This window comes from Trichomycterus rosablanca, chromosome 12 (assembly GCF_030014385.1).
Source record: "Trichomycterus rosablanca isolate fTriRos1 chromosome 12, fTriRos1.hap1, whole genome shotgun sequence".
NCBI lineage: Eukaryota > Metazoa > Chordata > Actinopteri > Siluriformes > Trichomycteridae > Trichomycterus > Trichomycterus rosablanca.
In genome coordinates, this window is record NC_085999.1 from 29,880,595 (window position 1) to 29,903,541 (window position 22,947).

Below are 22,947 nucleotides of genomic sequence, written 5' to 3' on the forward strand. Positions count from 1 at the left end.
GTGTGGCAGAAAGATTTGGTACTTGTTCTTAGTGATGAGCAGTGGGACACTATGTTCATATGGACATATGACACAAAAGTACATACAGATGTTGCCAAAAATACAGGTACCATTTCACCTTGTTAAAAAAGACACTCCAGAAGACACTGCCACTTGGTGTATAATGCTCAATAAAGTATCTATCTGTTTGTCTGTCTGTCAAGACACTGACGATGGTAATTTATGGCTGAATATGTTCATTACAATTATAAAACATACAAAAATGGCATTTACATTTTACAGACGCTTTCATCCAAAGCAACTTACATGATGAGCTGAACACAATGAGCAATTGAGGGTTAAGAGCCTTGCTCAGGGACTCAACAGTGGCAACTTGGTGGTGGCGGGGCTTGAACCGTCAACCTTCTGTTTACTAGTCCAGTACCTTAACCACTGAGCTATCATATTGGTACCATTAACTTAAAAATTTGTAGCGGAGCATTTGGGGGCAATGACTGCAATCTGCAAATATTTCTGCAAGATCTCTGCTGGTAGATTGAGCCACACTTATTAGGCAAACTATTTTAACTCTCCCAAGTTTCAGCTCTATCCATAAATGTACAAATGGATTCGGATCAGGACTCATCACAGGTAATTTCAGTGTTTCCTTCTCAGCTATTCTTTTCTTCTTAAAGTGTGTTTCAGGTCATTATGCCATGGCCTTCAACTAGGGCACAGCTTTTTGACACTGGGCTGTAAGTTCTGCTACAAATCCTTATTTTTTTTCTCTTGTAAACAGAGTTGGTGTGACTCAGATAGCTATAATATTATTTTATCTGTCCAAAACACATTCTTCAAGGAAGATTGTGGTTTGTCACATCCAGTCTGGCCTTAAAAGAAGCATTCATTCTAAAATTAAATGCAAGGGTACCAATATTGTCAAAACAGAAAAGTTGAATAAAAATTTGATTCTAACAATTAAATACACTCAACATGTGGTAAGTGTGACAGAGTTATTTAATTAAATAACTGGTAGGAAGATGAATACATATGTGTCAAAAGCAAAACTAAACACCAATTCTATTTGTGTAAACAACTCATGCATTCAGACATTTTTTAAAAATATTTTACTTTCATTTATGGACTGGATAGTGATTTACAACAGGTAACAACTAAATGTGCACATTTCTCAGTCTCTGAAAGTTCTCTTTTAAATTCTTAAATCAGGATCATGAAACTTCTGTTTACTTCCATGAGAGGATTCCATTATTCCTAAAAAAAGAAAATGTAAAAATAATTTATTAAATGATATACAATTACACATTAGAGTTTTTGCATTTTATTTGAAATAACTTTATTATAAAAGCCATGATTCATTTAAAGAGCAACACCAGCAACCTGTATTTCTGTTCTCACACCCATAACACTCTATACATCATATTATACTAGTATATAACCATATATGGTAGATTTCCTTACTTGACCATTTTAATGAACACCAATGATTTATTTTGTTGCTGCATCTATGCAGAACACAGTGGCTATTATTGATTGTGTCAGCCCATGCAGGCCCACTGACATTAGTAATGCAGCAAAAGAAAAGCAAAACAAAGAAAAATAATGCTACATACTCACGGCTGTTGGACATGAAATTGTCACTTTCTAATATTAAATTAAATTTGCAAAAACTGGGACAGCATAAAACTTTTTTTTCAGATTTTTTTATTTTTGCTTGATATAAAACTTCAACTGTTTAACAGTTGACAGGTATGAACTGCAAGTCTAGCACCTGCAATCTCCTACTATAAGACTGTTATAACACATAAGAATGTGGCATGGCATTAACTTTCTGAAACAATCATATGTACCACTGTGTATTAATGGTGCCTTTGCAGATGTGCAAGATAATTGAGTTTCAAAACAGGTTTTTTTCAATAATGTCACTGGTGTTGCTCTTTAAAGTCAGTTTTTAATGAATTGTGATTGAAGTAAATGTGATTTTGAAACGTACAGTAAAGCACCATCACTAACCAATTACTGAAAAGCCATTACAGACAGATACCAATCATCTTCCTTTTGTTCTTCATCTCATGTTCACGTTTGGATAAACGCTGTTTCAGCTGCACTGGCATTTTTTCAAAGCACTGTTTGCATACAGGCTTTAGATCGAGCTCCACAAACTTGTCCCTGTGTGATTATAGAGATCAAATTAAAGTAAGGACAAACCAAAAAGCAAAATGAAAAACAGGAACACAACCGATTACATCCAGGCAAATGACTCTCATACTTAAAATACAGCTTTTTACCACATTATCACATGCTTACATTTATCTAGACATATATTTTGTTTAATATTAGTTTACTTTACTAATCTTGGCCAAGATACTTCAGCCTCAATTGCTGACATATGTGCCTCCATTCCTCTAAAAATGGCTTTCCATAAGATTTGTAAAGTTAATCAATTCAGATTAACAGATTGAAAAGAGCATTTCTGAGGTTAGCTAGTAATCAAAATACAGTTCACCTGCATGTCTTAAATAGAGTTGAGGTCAATGCCAGTGAAGTTCCTCAACAAGAAACTTGGTTTCTTTAAGTAACTAAAAAGTCACAGTCTCTCCCAACCATAGAATAATTTTCCTGCACCTAAGTCCAGTCACCATTAACTTGATCCTCTTGTGCTGACACATCCAAATTAGATGCAAAGATTGTGATGAAAAAATGTAATGTGTCTTTACTGTGATTATTTACTATTCTTAATCTAATTGACACAAAACCCATCTAGTCTGTCCCAGGAGTCCTCTTATGGTGTCTTGTTTAAAACTTTCAGTTTTGCTTAATAGGGTGTTTTAAATTTGGATTTTTGTAAAGCTTTAAAATGAATTTAACTTACTTCAGGGTGAGTTTAGCACTGCAGGTTGAACAGGAAAAACAGGAAACACACCAGGCTTTATTTAGCGCTGAAATGACTTCAGCAAAAAACAGAACAGGGAAGTGCCTTTAGTAAAGGCTTGTTTAAATAAACAGGTTCATATTTGTTCTATATATTATTGCACAGATGCCTTACTTATTAATGTAATATTATTTTTTGTAGTAAAATGCCTTTCTGTTTACCTTCTCCTTCAATTACACGATTGCAGTGGTGACAAACATCACCAAAGAGCTGAAATAAATATAAATAAATGATTATCTCTTTACGATTAACATTATTCCTGCATTTATTAAAGGAAAAAAAAAAACATTAAGACGAAAAATCCTTTTATTATGTAGAAGTAGGTACTCATATTGTTCGTACCTGATTGTAGTGGGTCTCACAGTATGCCAGGCCTTTGCGCTCGTAATGCTGATGGCCCAAAAAGGGTTTCTCACACTTGGCACAAACAAAATGCTGTAAAATTAAATAAATATTTAAATAAGTAAAATAAAAAGTAATAAAAAGTTCCAAAGATGGAAAGTCCTCTCAGTGTTTTATTTACATGCTAATTTTTTATTAATGTTATGCTCTGGGAGGACCATGGACACATGTCAGAGGATAGAATTTAATATCATGAGGGTGTCACTACATGTAAGTCATGGGAAAATGGAACATTTTAGAACATCAGGAGCTGATGCAGTGTTGTAAAAAAAGGCCAAAATGTCTCTAAAATGATGATGTTTTAATGTTTTATACAAAATACTTAATAACAACAACAACATTAAACGTGTTATTTCTTTGACTTGACAACCAACCAACAACAATAATAATGCAAAAACATAATTATTGCTGCTATTATTATTATTATTATTATCAGCCTACATGGTTTCACTAGTCACACATCTAAATGCAACTACATATTAAAAATATTCTGAATACCTGCAGATGAATAATTAAACTGTTACCTCAACATGCCATTGCTTGCCCACTGCGCTCACCACTCTGCCCTCTATAGGCCTTCTGCAAGCCCCACAAATCGGCACACCCATTTTATCATGGCATGGCAAGCAATAAAGATCATTTTTTAGCTGTCGGGCATCAGCAGTGAGCTCCTTCCTGAAATAGAAAAGAACACACACACAAGCCATAATGAACTCTTTCGAAAACAATTCCTCTTTATACTTAGTAAAATGCACTAACATTTAGACTGTGCATGATTATGGTTCCATTAATATTTTATTAACACAGACATTGTGTACATGCCATTTCACACTGATAGTAATAAGGTTAAATGAAGTGTTTAAAATCACACGTTTTTGACTGTCGGAAAATGGGGTTTTATAGCTGTTCTAACGCCTCTTTATATGTTATAAAGTGCCAGGGTTTTTATTATCAGAAGTCAGAATAAAGTTCTTTTATTGGATAATTGAAAATATAGTTATTAACAAGACTGCCAAAAAAGATGGACTGAGTCAACAACACATTGATTGGCAAGTAAAAGAGTTCAGTTCCAAGTCCTTGATGCATTAGTTTAATTCAGGAAATATTATTGTAAAACCAGTTATTAGTAGAAATGGTGTCCCTTGACTTTTTATACAGTTTATTGTGTTGTAGATTTGACTTTGAATGGATATAATCACCATCTTTACTCATCAATCAACATTATTCCTCTAAAATTACGTCAAGGTCTGATCTGCCTGGTTGCCCATTCTGGCCAGATGGCCAACTCTAAAAAGTCTTAAGTTTGGGCCAATATTCTCCAATGTAAATTTAATGAGGCCTTTATATCCTTTACTGTATATCCACTTTTTGATCATAGAGATCATATAATAAGAACTTTCAGTATCTGTAGAGTATCAGTAATTTAGTGGTCTGAGAAGGTAAAATAAAAGTAAAATGCTAATTCTTACCCACAGTTATTGCAGTTAAAGTGATCAGGGTGGAATGGGTCATTCTTGAAGATTAGCGGCTGTTCATCAATGATGAAGTGACACTTCTGACAAATATATTTGCCGAGGCCGCAAGCTCTCTCACGGATGTGGCACTGACGACACAAGTGCCTGAAAGAGGTTGAAATTTCACTACATTTGAATTGTAACATACACAAGCAAGTTTGAAAAAATGAAACCTCTGGCATTTAAAGCCAGGTACATTTACCTGCCTGCATTCTTAGCAAAACCAACGTCAGCAAGCATTATGTGGCAGATGTCACAACAAAAACAATCTGGGTGCCAGCTGTTGTTCATAGCCTTAATGACGCGGCCAATGATGAATTCCCCTGCACACATTTTACACAGATGAACAAGGCAAATAAAAATACCCTTACACAAAACTTCAAAACAGATTTTTTTTTGGCTGCTCCCATATTTCGCCACCCCCCTCCAGACAGCCGATTACATCTGATGCTTGACCGCCAATAGCACAGCTGATAGTGGGCTAGCATATTTTTTTGCACCATCGGAGCGCGCCTGAAGAATTTAACATTCCAAATTAATGCATTTAATTCAAAAGCAGTAAATTCACAATGTAAAATATTAAGTTTTGTTTTTATTTAGAAACTTTGTCTAAATAACTCACCACACTGATTACAGCAAGGAGCAAACAACATCTGGAAATCATGCTCACAGTACTTTCTATCATCAAACTGCAAAAAGAATCAAAGTCAAAAATGACAGTATAGGAAAATTTAATACCAAATGAAATAACAAGTAAATCATCTCTGCACTGTAAACAAGACAATAACCAAACTCAATTTAGAACAGTAGCAAACATACATTACGTTTAGCAGATAAACTAGCACTGAAAAGGGTGAAGATAGCTTTTTAAAATTGCTAAATGTGCATATTGATGTGTGGTTCTAGGGTGGAAAGTCCAGTCGCAAACGACTAATTGACAACAAGGGCAGTCATGTAACCGTTCACATAATTATTGGTAAACATAAGGCCTCATCTGATATTTATGACACCGCTAGCCATTTTATTTTAATGACCAGAGACAAATAATAATAATAATAATAATAATAAGTTGGACTTATATAGCGCCTTTCACAATACCCAAGGACGCTTTACAAAATAGAAAAATACATCAAGATACAATATTAGAGACAGACACATGAGAGACGCATGAATACATAAATGATAGGACACAACAAGATACAAGAGAAGAAACAAAATGCATGGGGGAACACATTTCTCCCCCTTTTGTGCCTCAAAAGCATACACAGAATAAGCATATACTGCATATACAAACATATATTTATAATTCTTTAGTTAAAACATTAAATATCTTGTATTGTTTTAATTAATACAGATCAAAATAATTTGCAAATAATTGCTGTTTTTTTGTTGAAACTTTTCCTACTGTCCCAACCTTTTTGTGATATCACAGTTCATGTTAATGTACAAAGCAAGAACAATCCAGTTAATTTCAGTCCTACAGCGTGAAGAATTATCACCATATAAAAAAGAAGAAGATACAAGGACAGACCCACCTCATAATATAAGCCTTCTGGAAATGGTTGGAAACACTGTGCACACACAAAGCATTGCTCATGGTACAGTTCTCCATTACTGTTTACAATTTTCTCTTCAGGAGCAAAGCCATTCTTGCAGATTTCACAAAAGGCATTAGCAAGAGCATTTGCCATATTACTGTGGGAACAAGGAAAGACAGTTAATATAAATGTATGCTACTTATGACCTAGAGTCATAATATAATATATGATATACTGTTTAAAAAATCTAATTTAACATTTAAAAAATTGTACATATGTACTACAATTGTATTCATGCATTTATTGATTTATTGATTCTATTTGCTGGACTGTCTTACACCTTTGGTTATAACACTTTAAAACACTATAGAAATGTAATAACCCTTTTTATTCTGATTGTGTTCAGAAGGACAGAACACAACACATTTTGTAAAATGTAATATCTTTAATCTTTAATATTTTTAAATCACTCTTTGAAAAAAGTTAACAACATTTAAATCATATCACACTTACATTAGTAAGTCAAGGTGTAATTTTAGCCAGCCTTGAAATACAAATCTCACCGATCTTATATCCTACCATCATGGTTAAGCAGTCAACTTTAAGTTTTTCCAGGTTACAATGTAAGAACATTCCAAAAAGAAATGAAGAACATTTTAGTAAATTAAAATTCCAAACATTCCAAGAAGTTATAACATCGGCTAAATCTTAGCAAGAGCTAAGACTCTAAGACCTCACCAAACCACAGTGAGAGTCAACATTTTTACACAGAGAAACAGCGGTGAATTGCCCAGGAGTTGTTGGTCTGCAAAAATTTCTTCAAGAACTCAACTCAATGAAAGAGTAAAAAATGTAAAGAACTGTGAATGTCTCTCGTCTCAGCTCAGGTCAATGTTTATTACTTCTAAATATAAAAGAAAGTAGATTTAAACAAGATTTATGTGTAGGTATCAAATAACTGTAAACCAAGTGAAGCATCAGAGCTTATTGTACTTATTTGCAACAAGTAAGGTGGCTCAGTGGGTAGCACTGTTGCTTCACAGCAAGAAGATCCTGGGTTTGATCCCCAGGTGGGGTGGTCCAGGTCCTTTCTGTGTGGAGTTTGCATGTTCTCCCTGTGTCTGCATAGGTTTTCTCCGGTTTCCTCCCACAGTCCAAAGACATGCAAGTGAGGTGAATTGGAGACAAAAAAATTTCCATGACTGTGTTTGACATTGTGAAGTGATGAATCTTGTGTAACCAGTAACTACCGTTTCTGTCATGAATGTAACCAAATGTGTAAACGTTAAAATCCTAATAAATAAATAAATATTTGCAACAAGTCCTAAACTTTTCCAATAAGATAAGGTAAAAAAGGGAACTCACAAGCGAGCATAAAAATCGCAGAACTCCTTGTAGACTTTCACATCACTACGTCGTCTCTGAGATTTAGAGAGAGGCATATTGGCATCTTCAGTGTTTGGTCTGTGCCATATCCCATTTGTCTGCTCCAGTATAACCTCTCCATCCTCAGGAATTGAAGCTGGGATCCATCGTCCCTGTATATCCATACTGGTTCCCCAAGCAAAACGTACACAACCAAATCTGTTTGTGGTGCTTAAAGTAATCCACAAAGCTAGGCCCAGAACTTGGACTGTGATACTAACCTTACTGATTCTCTAAAAAGGTTCTGAGCTCTGTCTTGTCAAGGTTCTCGCCTTGTTCCTCTAGTCTGTCCTCCCCTCACCCACCTAAATGGTCACAGCATTTGCCATTCTTTCAAACTAAGAGCCCAAGTGGATAAATCATGGGAAATCCATTCTGATGCCAAGCTTTTACTAACCAGAAAGCCATATTTTTATATGCAATAGGTACATTTGAACAGTAATTTGACTTCAGCATGGGACTATAAAATATTACACAAAAATATGCAACAAATGACATTGAAAAATAAGGTGATACAATATCAAGACTAACTGATACAGTCCTCCTGAACCTTTAGTCGACCGAGTATAGATTGTTAAGGGTTCTGATTAGTCAGAGTCCTAGTTCTGGACCTAGCTTGTGGATTCATTTTACAACCCCAAACAGATTCTGTACTGTACCTCGCGACTAGAGTAACAGTATGAATGTACAGTGACAGTGAGGCTCAGTTTTACTTATTACTTAACTTATTACATTACTTAAGTTATTTCAACTGGATCAATGTGACACAAAAGTAGATGAGAAACTGAAGATTAGATGAAACTAAAAATCAAACTATGAATCCGATTTTACAAATATTTTTCTCTTTACTTTAACAGCCATGTAGCCATAAGGGACTTTTAGCCAAGCAGACCATTCTCCCCTTGCTCAGCTCCACAAATAGACTGATGGCATCATCACCAAAATAGATTCTAGCAGCTGCTCCCATGTGTTTTCGTAGTAACAAGTGAAGGTGTATGTGTGTGTGCTACCCAATCAGCCATGCTGCATGACAACAGTTTGTTACATATTAATCTGTAATATTACATGATGAAGTATCTGTTTTAAGTTGCAAATGTTCTTTGGCTATAACTTGTTTGCATCTTTACTACCAATATATTAGGAGGCCATGCCACAATGCAACCGATTAGTTCAAGCATAAACACATGAGTGGCCTGATGACTGGGTTCAAGCATCAACCACCTAATTTCTTTTGGGATTAATAAAGTGTCTGTCTGTCTGTCTGTCTGTCTGTCTGTCTGTCTGTCTGTCTGTCTATCTATCTATCTATCTATCTATCAAGAAACAGCAGGGGGTGCTCACAGGCAGCCTTGGTGAGTACCCACAGACAGTGCATTAAACTTCTACTGTGTGGCCCATGCTAACTCGAGGCCAAAATCACCAACAATGAGCATGCAGGCATCGGACATTGGAGCAATAAAAGGTGTCGAGTGGTTAATATATACTGTATACTACACGCTGGCACACCAGAGCTGACATTTCGAACTCATAGCAGATTGATGGCGGCTGCACAGAGACAAGGGATAATGGGATCAGGGTGTGGCTCTCTGTACACAAAGCTGATTCGCATACGAACTTGCAGGTGGGGGCTTGAGTTAGTCTTGGTTCTTCTCAGTCAATAGTGGAGGTAAACATCAGTAGAGAGGAAGCGTAATGCAATCGGGTCATTGGATATGACTAGATAAGGAAGAAAATTGGGGAACAATGCAAAAAAACACTTATACAATTTATAAACAATTATGTTTTCATATTAAACATAACTGACAACTATACTGTAAAAAGTAAATTTTTGTTCAACATCAAATATCTGTTTTGGCAATTGCAAATTACAAACAATGTCTGTGTGAAAGAATTTTGAAAACTAATGTTTGCCAAAGTTATGAGCAAAGGTCCCTTTCTGACATACACATACACCGATCAGCCAAAACATTAAAACCAACTCCTTGTTTCTACACTCACTGTCTATTTTATCAGCTCCACTTACCATATAGTAGTTCTACAATTACTGACTGTAGTCCATCTGTTTCTCTACATACCGTTTTTACCTGCTTTTACCCTGTTCTTCAATGGTCAGGACCCCCACAGGACCACCACAGAGCAGGTATTATTTAGGTGGTGGATCATTCTCAGCACTGCAGTGACACTGACATTGTGGTGGTGTGTTAGTGTGTGTTGTGCTGGTATGAGTGGATAAGACACAGCAGCGCTGATTGACTTTTTAAACACCTCACTGCTGGACTGAGAATAGCCCACCAACCAAAAAAAATATCCAGCCAACAGCGCCCTGTGGGCCGCATCCTGTGACCACTGATGACCAACTCAAACAGCAGCAATAGATGAGCGATCGTCTCTGACTTTACATCTACAAGGTGAACCAACTAGGTAGGATTGTCTAATAGAGTGGACAGTGAGTGGACACGATATTTAAAACTCCAGCAGCGCTGCTGTGTCTGATCCACTCATACCAGCACAACACACACTAACACACCACCACCATGTCAGTGTCACTGCAGTGCTGAGAATGATCCACCACCTAAATAATACCTGCTCTGTGGAGGTCCTGTGGGGGTCCTGACCATTTAAGAACAGGGTGAAAGCAGGTAAAAACGGTATGTAGAGAAACAGATGGACTACAGTCAGTAACTGTAGAACTACAAAGTGCTTCTATATGGTAAGTGGAGCTGATAAAATAGACAGTGAGTGTAAAAACAAGGAGGTGGTTTTAATGTTATGGCTGATCAGAGTATATACATATATAAATATACATATGGTTGCAGCACATTAGTAACATTACACAGGAAACAGACTTGTCCTGTCTGATGCCAACTGATACTGCTGGTGGTAAAAATACTCACATGCTTTGCGAGAAACATCATGCAGGTCAAGACTGGCTCTCAAAAAATTTCATCAGATGGCAAGCCTTGCTTTAAAACTGACCATTAAAAATTTAGGCTAAACCTCTGAATATATATTCACAGCAGCAGGAGTATGACTAAAAAGTTCAATCATAACCTTTACATTTACCCCGATTCAGAAAAAGTTGGGACAGAAACAGAAAGCAGTGATTTATGAACTGCTATTTACAGATATTTCATTACAAACAGCATAAAAATGAGATATTTAATGTTTAACCTCATCAACTTTAATGACTTTAGTAAATACACACTATTTCACATGGTATGGTGCCTTGTTGAGGCAAGAAGGCTGGCATGCATTAGGAAAGCAATAAGCATAGCTGCCTGGAGTTTTATCTCCTGTTAGGGCCTCCTGTGACAGAAACTTCTAAACAGAGGTGCCAGAATAAACCTAATACCTATATAAGGCAGTATCAAAATAGATTGGAGTCAGAGGTGTATGATCACAAAAGTGAAAACAGTAATGACGTCTGTTTAATTGTGTAAAAGAAGGCATGGGTAACTCCCTTCTGTAAAACAAATAGAAAGAACTTTTGTGTGTATGACACTGGATGCCTAGTTACAAGACCATTATTGGATACAGAGCTGTGAACGCCTGACGTCATTCCCATTTAATACATAACCATTTAACACTACTTTCATTCAGGTTACAGCCCAACAGCAGATGCCAGAGATGAAGAAGTTGAAAAGTTCTAACTGAAAAAGACCTGCAAACAAGATATTCTGCTGGTTATGGGAGTCAGAAATCAGAAAGAGGGAAAGCAACTAAAATGACACCTTTCCACCTCTCTTAATTTTTTAAAAATTTGTTTATATAATATATGAAACATATATAAAAATATGTTAATGCATTTTCTCCCCTTTTTCTCCCTTGTAGCGCATCCAATCGCCCAATTGCATCATGCTTCCTCTTCACCAATGCCGATCCCTGCTCTGATTGAGGAGAACGAAGCTAACCTACGGCCCCTCCGACACCTGGGCAGCAGCTGTTTTGGCAGCATTTTGTCACCTACAGTACACTTTGACAAGTGCATTGTGGATCAGCACTGTGTACGGAGAGACACACCCTGACAGCACTCTTTTCCCGTCTCTGTGCAGGCGCCATCAATCAGCCAGCAGAGGACGTAATTGCATTAGTTATGAGAGAGTCCCTATCCGGCTTTTTAATATCCCACCCCTATCTGAACAACAGGTCAATCGTTGTTCATGTGGCTGCTCAGCCCAGCCGGCAGGCAGAGCTGAGACTCTATATGATGTATTTGAGATCCCAGCTCTGGTTCCAGCGTGTGTTTTTACTGCTGTGCCACCTGAGCGGCCCCACCTCTCTTAATTTTAACACATTATGAGAAGAACTAGTTCATTGGAAAGGACAATTATGCTTGAAAAAGTTAAAAGTGAACAAGGAAGAGGATGACCAGCATCTAGATAGATTCAGTTAGAGGAATGATTAGTGAACTAATAAAAAGCCTGAAGAACCAAACAGAAGACAGGATGTTCTGAAGAAACACTATCCATACGGTCACTAGGAGTTGAAGGCAGAGTATGAATTACACAGTAAAAATTAAGGGGGCCAAGTATTATTAAGGAAGGTCAGACCCTCCCATTCCCCTATGTCCACATAGATCTTGCTTTGTGCACAGGGGCACAGTCATGCTGGAGTTGAAAAATGGCCTTACCTAAACTGTTGCCACAAATTTGAGTGAGTAATTTTTGTATAATCGATTTGAAATACTAATTAGGAGGTCATGTCACAAAGCTATATTGAAATATGATCTTTTAATGAAATGTGTGTGTGTGAACCTGTGTAAACAAAATTTTAAACTGTCTTGTTCTCATTCTCATCTTGGTATAAGGCATGAAGACATGAAAAGGAATGAAGCAAGTTTTTTTTCTGAATATTTTAATTATTATCTGTTTAAGTCTGTTTGGTGGTAATTCATTCCAATCATACTCTCTGGAAATTCATTTATTAAGTACGGATGGCACATTGTGACAACACTACCCCCTTGTGGTTGTTGTCTGTATTGTGCATGCTGTCTGAGTTAGAAATCCCGGAATTTTAAGATTCCAGCTGGGCCCGTCTTGTTCTTTGTCATCTCTCTCTCTCTCTCTCTCTCTCTCTCTCTCTCTCTCTCTCTCTCTCTCTCTCTCTCTATTCTTTGGTTAAAATAACACTATGGTGTGCAGATTCATGACAGCATCTGTAATTTAGATTAAGCCAAGAGGATTGAGAGAACCCAACATTGACTGAATGGCACTGGCAGAGCCAGAATTCAGACCCACAACTCTCCAGGTGGTAACCCACAGCTCTACCCACTAGTCTACCACTGGCTATGTAATTTACAAATGACAAATTAGCACTAAATGTGTTGTAATATAATGGCAACCCAAATCCAAAGTCATTTTGTAATCCTCCTGCCAGCTGTTTTTTTTCTTCCCTCTTTTTTCCCCTATAAAACCTGCAAGTTACTCCAGAGTTTTACAAAACTGGCTTTTTCCCCCCCACACATTTTATAAATCCTAAGTGATTTTTTTATTGGCCTGGCTTTTTATCAAGTGTAACACATTGATGCTTTTTGTATTATTATATTTTATGCATTTTTCTCCCATTTTCAATTTGACTTCTACTGCTGGGGAATCCCCGATTTTTGGCAGTTGAGGTGGGTAGCCCTTAACGGAACCATTTTTCACCCATGCACTCTGCACAGGCGCCTCTATCCGCCAATCAGGGTCCTTACACAGCGTTTGAAGACCCCGCCCACTTAGTCCGGGCATCCCTCCCTGCAGGCACTGGCAATCATGCCTGCTAGATGATTCCCAGCCGACCGGTGGCAACCGGTCAGAATTTCTGCGCTGGTGTGCTAGAGGAATATCCTGCTAAGCCACCTGGGTGCCAACATTGATGCTTTTTATTGAATGTTGGATTCCTAAAATAAAATCTACATGAAAAGTGTTATGCCCAATCCCAGTCTCTACCAATGCCCAGTCTCTACCAGAGATGAGTAGGTAGGGACATGTTACACTTTCCCTGAGTCTCAGATGTCATTTTTTGGTTGTGTAGTACAATACTGGCTAAAAAGTTTGGACAAAAGTTTGGACACCCCTGGTTAATTTGTTTTCTGAAAATAAGTCTACAGGTTACACACGTCTGCACGTTCATGGCATTTCGTCTCTTAGACACAACCAATGGCTGAAGTACCTGGCCAGGCTGGTGGCAGCATCCGGACTCAAAATCAATAGTCAAGTGTTGTTGGTGGTCGGTTAATGTACGTATTAGACCACCACTCACAATATGAGTGACATATTACTGTTTATATGACTAAATATAATGAATTATAATGAATTCATTTTCTTTATTTCATAGTTAAAATTAGTGTCTTTTTATCTGTTTAATAAACTTCACAGTTAAAAAGAACATGCAGTTAAGTGTGCTTTAATAGCAAGCTTAAATAAGTTGGAGTTTGTGTCAAATACAGCTGCTGCAATTATAATTTAGATTTGATGGCAAATGTATTTACCACCAAACTGATTTACTCTATCACAATGCATGTTTACATGTGGTGCACAAATGCTAGGAGCACAAATGCTTGTCAATTTTGTGTGCAATGTTTATAGGAACAGTCAGTAAAACAATTTAGAAAACTTTCAGCAGTCCAATCACTCTTTCAACATGTATGAGTGCATTAGCAATCCTTCACGTATGGGTGACATCCTTGTCAAACAGCTGTCCTCATCTGTAAATAAATAGTAGAATAATTAGATTTCCTTTTGGCTTAAACAGCACATCTTGGAAGCTAAAGCCTCTGTCTGCACTCACCTAAGCCTGACTTTTGGGTGATGAACTGACTAAAAAGTGTGTGGTCGGGTTAAACTGAATTTGCATTGCTGAGTACATAATGAAATTTACCCAGAAAACGTAACCAGAAACAAGACCTTGGGACCGAAATACAAACCCACAAAGAAACTCAAAGAATAAACAAAGAATAATAAATTGCGGGGCAGCCGAATATTCCACTAGCTCAACCTTGGCGCCCCCTAGCAGGCACAGTTGGCAGTGTCTACAGCAGACAAAATTGGCTACAAATCTGCTAGATGGGATAAAACTGGACTAAAAAGCGGGTGGGGTCTTTGACGCTGTGTACAGAAGTAGAGGAACGTGAAGATCAGCGTGCGACTCTCCATATGCAAGAATGGCCTCATGCATAAATCCAGCGAAGCATGGGTGAATAAGGAAGGGGTCAATGGACTTCGCACCAGTTGACAGGAGCATGTGTCTGGCAAAGATACCCTTCTCGGGAGCAATCGCGGTCCTCAGCAGTGAAATAGATCAATCAAGACATTAAGAAGACGAATCCTAAGGTAGGGCTCTAAGTTAGGGAGAAGTACCACTCAACTCAGCAAAACAGCTTTACCAAGCAACAGAGAGAAAAGCATGAGGGTTTACCAAAAGGCAAAGAACATGAACTAAAAAAACAAGCACAAGCTTGAGATGAGAGCCAGCTTTTCAAACTCCAAAACCCCTAAAGCTTTCTAGAGAGAACAAGGTCAATCTCTAAAAACAGATTGCAGCCAGACACAGCTTACAGAGCTTGAGAAAAGGAAGCAGTGGCAACAAGAGACAGCTAAAAGCAAATATCATTCTACAGGCTGGATCTAAACAAATGACAGAAAATGATAGACTCGCTCAAGTGTAGCAGATCATGTCTTATGAGGGCAGGACATGCTTTAAAGTTTAGTTCCCAGAGAAGTAAACCTTTGTCTTAGGGCTGGGCGGCATGGCTGGATTACTGACCGGGCCAGTGGGGCCAGCGCCCAGGGGCCCTTGAAGTCAGGGGGCCACGGGGGGGCCCTGGCCCAAAACATTTTGCGATGCCTATATCAACATTTATGATACAATATATTTTTATTTCCGAGGGCCCTCCATTTTAAGGATCCTCTCCAACTCTTTGCCCAGGGGTCCAGACTATCCTTAATCCGTCCTTTTTGTTTATTTAGTATTGTACAATTAGCTCTCCCTTTAACAAATAAAACCATGGTATGGCGGTATTTAAAAAATCCATACGGTATGAGGAATCAAAGACGGTATACTGAATGTACCGTCATACCGCTCAGCACTACTTTGTCTCTTGTCCACCACGGTACCATGCAGTACAATAAGGGTATGCATCCAAATCCAGAACTAGCCATGCCATACCTAATATGATACTCTCTGTTTCCAATTGCATAAAGGTACCCAGGAAAGTAGGAGGTGAGGTTTGCCAGTAGCGGCCTGAGCAGTGGCTGTTTGCCCAAATGTTGTTCTAGTGGTCTTTTATTTTTTAGTAGCCCCCTTTTAAGCTATCATATTTTTTTAATGCCACTGCTTTGCTCACCTTTGCTGCTGATTCTCATTTTGAAAGCAAAACTCAAGGCCACACACCAATGAGAGCTTACAGCTTATCAGGTAACATACAGCAGTTCACAAGGTTTTCTATTTTTCTGGTGTATAACACAAAATGTAAAAGCTCAGTGCCACTGGTCAGGTAAATAAAATCTATTATAAATAGACAGAGGTAAATGGTTAATTTCTTGAAGCATGCTCAATTATCCAGGTACACAAATCCACAAAGTTAATCAGTTCATCTGGACACAAATTTTGGTGTAGAGATACGTTTCGTCACACCCAAATGACTTCTTCAGTCTGAGCTGGTGGTGAATACCCCAACCTTCTATGCAGCCAATTTTCATAATGACCAGAACCGGCCCATTGCATAACAATGGACTATTGCAGTTACGCTTTAAATTTGCTGCTTGTATTGTCTCACTCCAGACTACTTAATGTGGGATCACAGATTTAAAAATGTATTGTACCATAATTATTGTAACATACAATAAGAAATGGACATTAGTGTCAACCCGGTTGTGGGCGTGGCAGGTTAGGACATTCTAATCACTGTATTTAAATCCAATAAAGAAGTAATTATTTTCACAAGGGTGAAAGCAACCATATACGTCAGAGTGGTAGACAAATAGAACAAAGTGTAAGACAATGTGGTCTTTGCCTGATGAATAATGGAGGTGACATAAGAAAATGTCTTCTTAAAGCATCGAGGCATTGTGATTAAACATTCTCATATTGTCCTCCAGCTCAGTATAAAAGAATTCGGCTCACAACTTCCTGCGACACAGCAAAACATTTAGCAAGATCAGTATTTCTACCTATATGCATTTTAAAGCTGGCTGTGTAAAACTGCTGCAGATGTTTTGCACATATGCACAGCAGGCTAATGTGATATCTCACCACCTAGATCAGAGTTTGTGTCTCATTGTTGCCAACCGCCTAGTCTGGCGCTCTACAGACACAACTGTCCATGCCCGAGGGAAGGAAGTCCGGATGGGGCGTGATCCTCCGAGCAGTGCTGCCATAACATGGATTATCAGATTTTGCACAAACTAGATTGCCCATGCAAGTTAGAGAGCATGCTGTCGTTTCAGCAAAAGCAGAATTACAGCTGTTAGGCTGATTATAAATTTGTTATGTAAAGCATTGTATTCAATTTAAGAAAAATGCAACTAAAATTATTTTCAGTCTTGTGTTTAAACCTGATGTTTCAACCATTGCCTCAGTTTGCAAAAAATGGATTTGCAGGTGTTTTATAAGTACTTCATTCATTTATTCATTGTCTGCTTTACCACCACGATATTGGGAGAATGATGTTGGTGTTTAAGTAAAAGCATTCAAGCAGTTAAAAAATTTAACTATGTGCATCAAGTCTAACATCAAGTCAGTTCTGTCAAATAGCTCATTAAAACACTATGATTAGGCTGTAGAACAACAGCAAATGGTAAGTTTTTATTATATGGTGAAGAATTAACAATGACCTGTGAGAGTCTTTGCATACTGAACAGATGTCTCCAATGTAACGGATGGACAGCAGAACAAACTGAGTTGGTGTTCCATAAGGCTTTATCCTAAACTTTCTCACAAATCTTTGAAGATTTCTATTAATTTTTAAAGTTGTTCAAGCACGTCTGTATTTAATTCCTAAAGTTCATTTTTCCTAAGTCTTTAAATTAAACCCTTGTAATAATTCAACAACAGATGATAATGGTCAGCCAGAGAAGAGGCCAGTAATTCAACAACGGATGATAATGGTCAGACAGAGAAGAAGCTGTTCTACTAAAGTATGCTTGTGCCTATGACATCACCTTTCTTGTTATGAGTGGTCTGTTTCTCATTAAGCAAAAAGCTCTTTCTTTTTTCTCTTTGTGAGTTTTTTTTCCACTTTACTTCCCTCCAAAAAAGTGGGCGGTGTGAAGAAAAAAAAATTGTAATGGCAATACTCCAGTTTTGTGAATGTCCTGTCTTAGGCTTGGAGTCTGTGCAACTTCTCACTTGGAGAACACACAGCTGGGTATCCCGAGGAGTAGCTGTGTCATGCACTAGCTCCTTAGGATCTAGTATCATTACTTTTCATAAGATCAGCCATCCAGAATGCTCACTGATGGGAAATAGCAGGAAATTATGATTTAGAGACCTAAAGTGCTTTACAGATTTTAAAAGCCCCTGGGACATTCGGTGGAATACGACACTTTTCACTCAGGGTAAGTAAATAAAAAGGCTATATTTTAGTTTAGGTTTATATAATGTTGCAGGCAAATTAATTATGGCTAAATGTATGATTTTTGCTAATGTTGCCCTAACACATTGCCTTTTTATAAACTACATAAAATGTTTTTATGACATTCATATTTCACATGACATGTAAAGGTACACATCTCTCATCTCAGATTTGTTGTATTTTTTAAGAAGGTGTAAGAAATATCAGTCTGAGCTTAGCAGATGTTTAGCAAAGTATGTTAACATAAGTGCTAAATAGTGCAGGGTGTTGTCTGTGAAACACACCCCCACACACACACACACACACACACACACTCACACCAGGTGCATTGTTAAACATGAACAGTTTTATTTTTGTCTTAACAGCATACATCCCATTCTGTTTAGCACCGGGCTTGCTGGTTAAGTTAGCCTCCAGGCAGTAAAGTAAATTCTGTTACACATTTTTTCCATTGTATCAGCCAACTGGTCAAAAAAATCTGGGTAACTGATGTATTAAACTCACGGAAAGCACAACCAGATGCTATCTTCTCTTTATAGTCCCTAATTACTTTTTGGATAATTAAAAAATCCTGTCGCAAAATGTGATAATGGAAATACATGTTAGAGTTATGAGTCATTTGCATGATTAGTGACTAAGCTGGGCTAATTTTCAGTGCTGCTCTATATAGTGGTGTAAAAAAGTAACTGTTCTTTTCCCAGTTATTGCAAATTTGTCTTACTAAACATTTTCAGCTCATTAAACACATACTACTGTACAAAGGGATCCTGAGATAATGATTTAAAAATCAGCTAAATTTGAGGGGTTTAAAAGCAAGAACTTCTTGTTTAAGGTCCTGCTACAGCATCTTACTGATTTTCAAGTCAAGACTTTGACAAGGCCACTCTTACACAACCTTAATTTTTTACGCCATTCAGAGGTTGATTTGTTCTTGTGCTTTGCACTGATTTGTTGTTGACTAACCCAATTTTATGGTCTGTTGATCAGATATTCTCTCTCAGGAGAATCCATGGTTTAATTTTGGCAAGTCACACAGGCCCTGGAGTAGCATTTATCAATTACGATTTGTTATTGGTTTATTAAATAACTAGGAGGGTAATTCATCAACTACTTTAAAACCACTGCTGAATCATATGCCTGATATCAAATTTTATGAGAATCAGAACATGTCCAGATCTTCTATCAAAAAGGAAGATTTTGGACGTATTTGACATGTACCGCTTAAGCAAACTCAGCAGAATGGAAAATTCACCACTGATTGGAAGATTAGTATTCAGTATTCAGTATTCAGTTCATGATCAGCACCATGTCTATAGTGTCAGACATGGTCCTTTCTGAGGAGATGGAGGATAAAGCACAATGGTATGACTTCAAGGAGACTATGACTGACCTGCACACATAAAATCATTAAACATCAAAGAGGGAAGTAGAAAAAGCAGTGAATCCTGGGAACTGGGAAACAGGACCAGGCAAGAAATGTCAAGGAAATGGACCACTGGAATATGCTAAACTGGATCAGGCAATAAGAATAAGCTGGAGGGCATTGCACCCTCTACTGGATTGTAAAAGATCTCTCTGGAAGAATCAAGGAGAAAAATGGCAACCTACTCTTGACCAAAGATGAACAAAATGCCCGGTCGGTTGTATCAATTTTAAAAGAGTCTAAACTGCTAGGCATTTACAATTTTTAAATAAAAGAAGCCTAAGAGGAGAAGTGACCAAGCTGTTCAGTGAATGTTGGTAAACCCTAACCAATACCCAAGACTGTCAGGAAGGCCAAAAGAAAACATGATGAAGTGCACAAACTGGTGAGGGATCACCCTGGTCTCAGAGCTAGGGAAGTGTTCTGTGTGAAATGCAAACTGCTGCTGACCATCAAGAAGAACGGCCTGGCTTTCAGCAAGGACAAATATGCAGTGACCAAATTCTTGTTTGAAAGAAGCATCATCAGAGTTCAAAGTGCTACTTTCAATCAATTTTAGAGACTGTGTTTGACGTTGAACAGAGAGTCCTTATGAAATGTTCAGAATGGAATTAACATATAACATAATACAATGGTGTGAAACACTGTTAATGGCTAACATTGATAAAATGTATTCAATTAATAGAAAATTATTTACACAAGGGTGAAGGGTTGTGTTTTGTTGTTGTGTTTTTTACCCAGATGTATTTATGTATTAGCATGTTTTGTTAATTACCTGAAATTATTAAGTACGACAAACAGTCAATACAGACAGGCAATACTTTTCCATAGCACTGGATGTTTGATTACTGCATGGAAATATTCCATTAGCGGAGGTCTGTCTTAAATGTTGGTAGGGACACGTGAATGGGAGGCACCCTAAGCTTATATGAATCATTTCGGAAAACCTATTTAATGCTGAAAGAAAACTATTCATTCGTTTAATTTGTGATTTTAATATAAACAGCTGTTCCTGTATGTTTGGTAATTGGCAGCCCTACAGACACAGAAAGTGACACATGATTATTGGGATTACTTTGATGTGTAACACTGCCTTCTGCTAGATTTTATCACTCCATTTTAAACCCTGTACTAGTCTTATTTCAAACATTTATATTTATATTTGAATTAAAAATTGCCAATGAATTACTGTATGATTAGATTACACAGCATGTTAATGCAATTTTATTTACTGAAAGGAAAAAGTTACAGAACACCAACTGAACCAGAGTGGAAAAGTAACTGCCTGCCTAAACTGAATCTTCGTGTTCTGTTGATTTTACTGCCTTGTTCTTTGGGGTCTCAGATACCCCAGTGTTGCGTGGGTACATTTGTTTGAGTGCAAAATTAACCAAATTAATCAACTGAATTACCCAGAGAAAGAGAGAGAGTTAGCTGTACCCTGAACACCAGACAGAAACTTCTAGCTAGGGTCTCTAAGACACTAAACAGAATAGTTTCAATAAAATTAGGCAAAGTCATAAAGTATCAAGCTGATTGAATAAAGCTGATGATATTTTGTGAGCTGTTAAAGAGCCTCTAGGGACACAGGTACCATCTTTATTAGCAACAACTACAAAAAACACCTCTTCAAACTGAAGATCATTCTTTCACATTGCAGACATTCTGCAGAATGGTTTAATTTAGCAAGATTGAAGGGCTTTTAAACAAGAACTGCACGAATAAGTTCTCGCTTTATCATCTTATTGAGGTTTAAGTCAGGTCTTAAAGTAGTTTCCTCAAAACCATTCAGAGATTGACTTGTTCTTGTAATTTACATTGCTGTTTTGCTGCATACCTCAATTTTACTTGAGCTTTGTCTCATGCCTGATGATCAGATTTTGTTCTGGTAGAAACAGACATTATGGTTATATCAGTTATAGCAAGTTATAGTAGTTATAGCAGTTAGCAATTTTGTTTGTACACAGAGTCAGTTGGTGCTCTAGAATTTTTTTTTATAAATTAAATTATAATGTATAAACTTTATTTTGTGATTGCTTGGAATTGTCTTTGTCTTAATTTAATTTTAGCATCTGAAACAATGATGTGGGTTTACTATGCAAAAACATAAACTCAGGTAGGAGCAAGTACTTTTTCAAAACAATACATGGTTATGTTGTACATGTAGAGGATTTTTCACTGTTCCAGGTATTCTTGATAAGGAAATAATGGCTCTCACTCTAATTTACTGGAGTCCTAGAGCTTTTGGAAGTAAAGTGTGATGCTCATTGAGAATATTTGGCTAAACAATTAAAAAAGTTAATATTCAAAGGTCGTGATAGACTGGTGCTGGTTTTCATAGTTTAAGATCCAGCAGTCCTTTTATATTCTGAAAAGCACAAAGTGCTTATTTGGTTTTATCTGTTTATTTTAATATAGCAGATTTACCTTGGAAATCAGCATGGAAGTTAGTGGCAGCAAGGGTCCTAAAGCATCATGAGCAAGGTCCCCTTGGGTGGCTGTAGATATCTTTTATGGCTGTGGGAAATGAAGTAGTTTCCTCTCTCCACCTAAACTGTCATAGAACTCCACAATGACACACTTGCAGATCACCAACCTAGGCACAACATAAGAATTAATGTCATTAGAGTCCATGGCTCAGGACAGTTTTCAAGACATTGCATTGAACATTTTTGCATTGTGGTTGTAAGAATAATAGGACCTAATGAGACAAACCTACTTTATGTAAAAATCTTAAAGTTTTAGGTGACTGTTGTGAATATCATTTCCAGAAATAGATTTCTGACAATGTGGTTAATTAGACTGATTGATTGAGCAAAGAGATACAAAAAATAAGTGCAATTTTATTTGTAGCCTTAAGGTCTAAATGTAAAGATACACCATTACTTATCATGACAGATCAGTATAATATATAACCCCTTTCATGGGGTTAGTTTTAAACATACACATCTGGTAAACAGCCAGACACAACTGTGGATTTTTTTTGGTTGATTGGCCTAGATTGTGTATGTAGCCTTTAATAAAAGCATCCGGTAAGTGTATTACCGAGCTCTACAGTGCAGCCCCAATACTCTATTTAGGAATTTGGTAGCTCAATGGTTAAGGTACTGGAATAGTGATCACTGGATCAAGCCCAACCACCTTCAAATTGCTGCTATTGT

The 22,947-nt window shown here is 37.3% G+C and overlaps 2 protein-coding genes across 4 annotated transcripts in view; one reads left to right on the forward strand and one right to left on the reverse strand.

The window, feature by feature from the left end:
• Positions 1-1,036: 1,036 nt before the first annotated feature.
• Positions 1,037-22,250, reverse strand: LOC134324014 (LIM and senescent cell antigen-like-containing domain protein 1). 3 transcript variants are annotated; one of them, XM_063005663.1, is made up of 11 exons: positions 7,749-8,094; positions 6,381-6,540; positions 5,468-5,534; positions 5,048-5,168; positions 4,801-4,950; positions 3,856-4,006; positions 3,272-3,364; positions 3,091-3,139; positions 2,870-2,945; positions 2,011-2,166; positions 1,037-1,251 (listed from the first exon to the last, which is right to left on the reverse strand). In XM_063005663.1, the coding sequence occupies exons 1-10, from the start codon at positions 7,931-7,933 to the stop codon at positions 2,028-2,030; spliced, it is 1,191 nt and encodes a 396-aa protein (XP_062861733.1). In that variant the 5' UTR covers positions 7,934-8,094; the 3' UTR covers positions 1,037-1,251; positions 2,011-2,027. The 3 variants fall into 3 exon arrangements, with proteins under 3 accessions (XP_062861733.1, XP_062861732.1, XP_062861731.1); XM_063005662.1 differs by lacking the exon at positions 7,749-8,094 and adding an exon at positions 22,214-22,250 and having other exon boundaries at positions 1,038-1,251; XM_063005661.1 differs by lacking the exon at positions 7,749-8,094 and adding an exon at positions 6,897-6,949 and having other exon boundaries at positions 1,038-1,251.
• Positions 18,167-22,947, forward strand: part of LOC134324026 (collagen alpha-3(VI) chain) — a 51,236-nt gene continuing 46,455 nt past the window's right edge. Inside the window, exon 1 of the mRNA XM_063005678.1 lies at positions 18,167-18,346. The gene's annotated coding sequence lies outside the window, so the exon portion shown is untranslated. The remainder of the gene's footprint in view (positions 18,347-22,947) is intronic.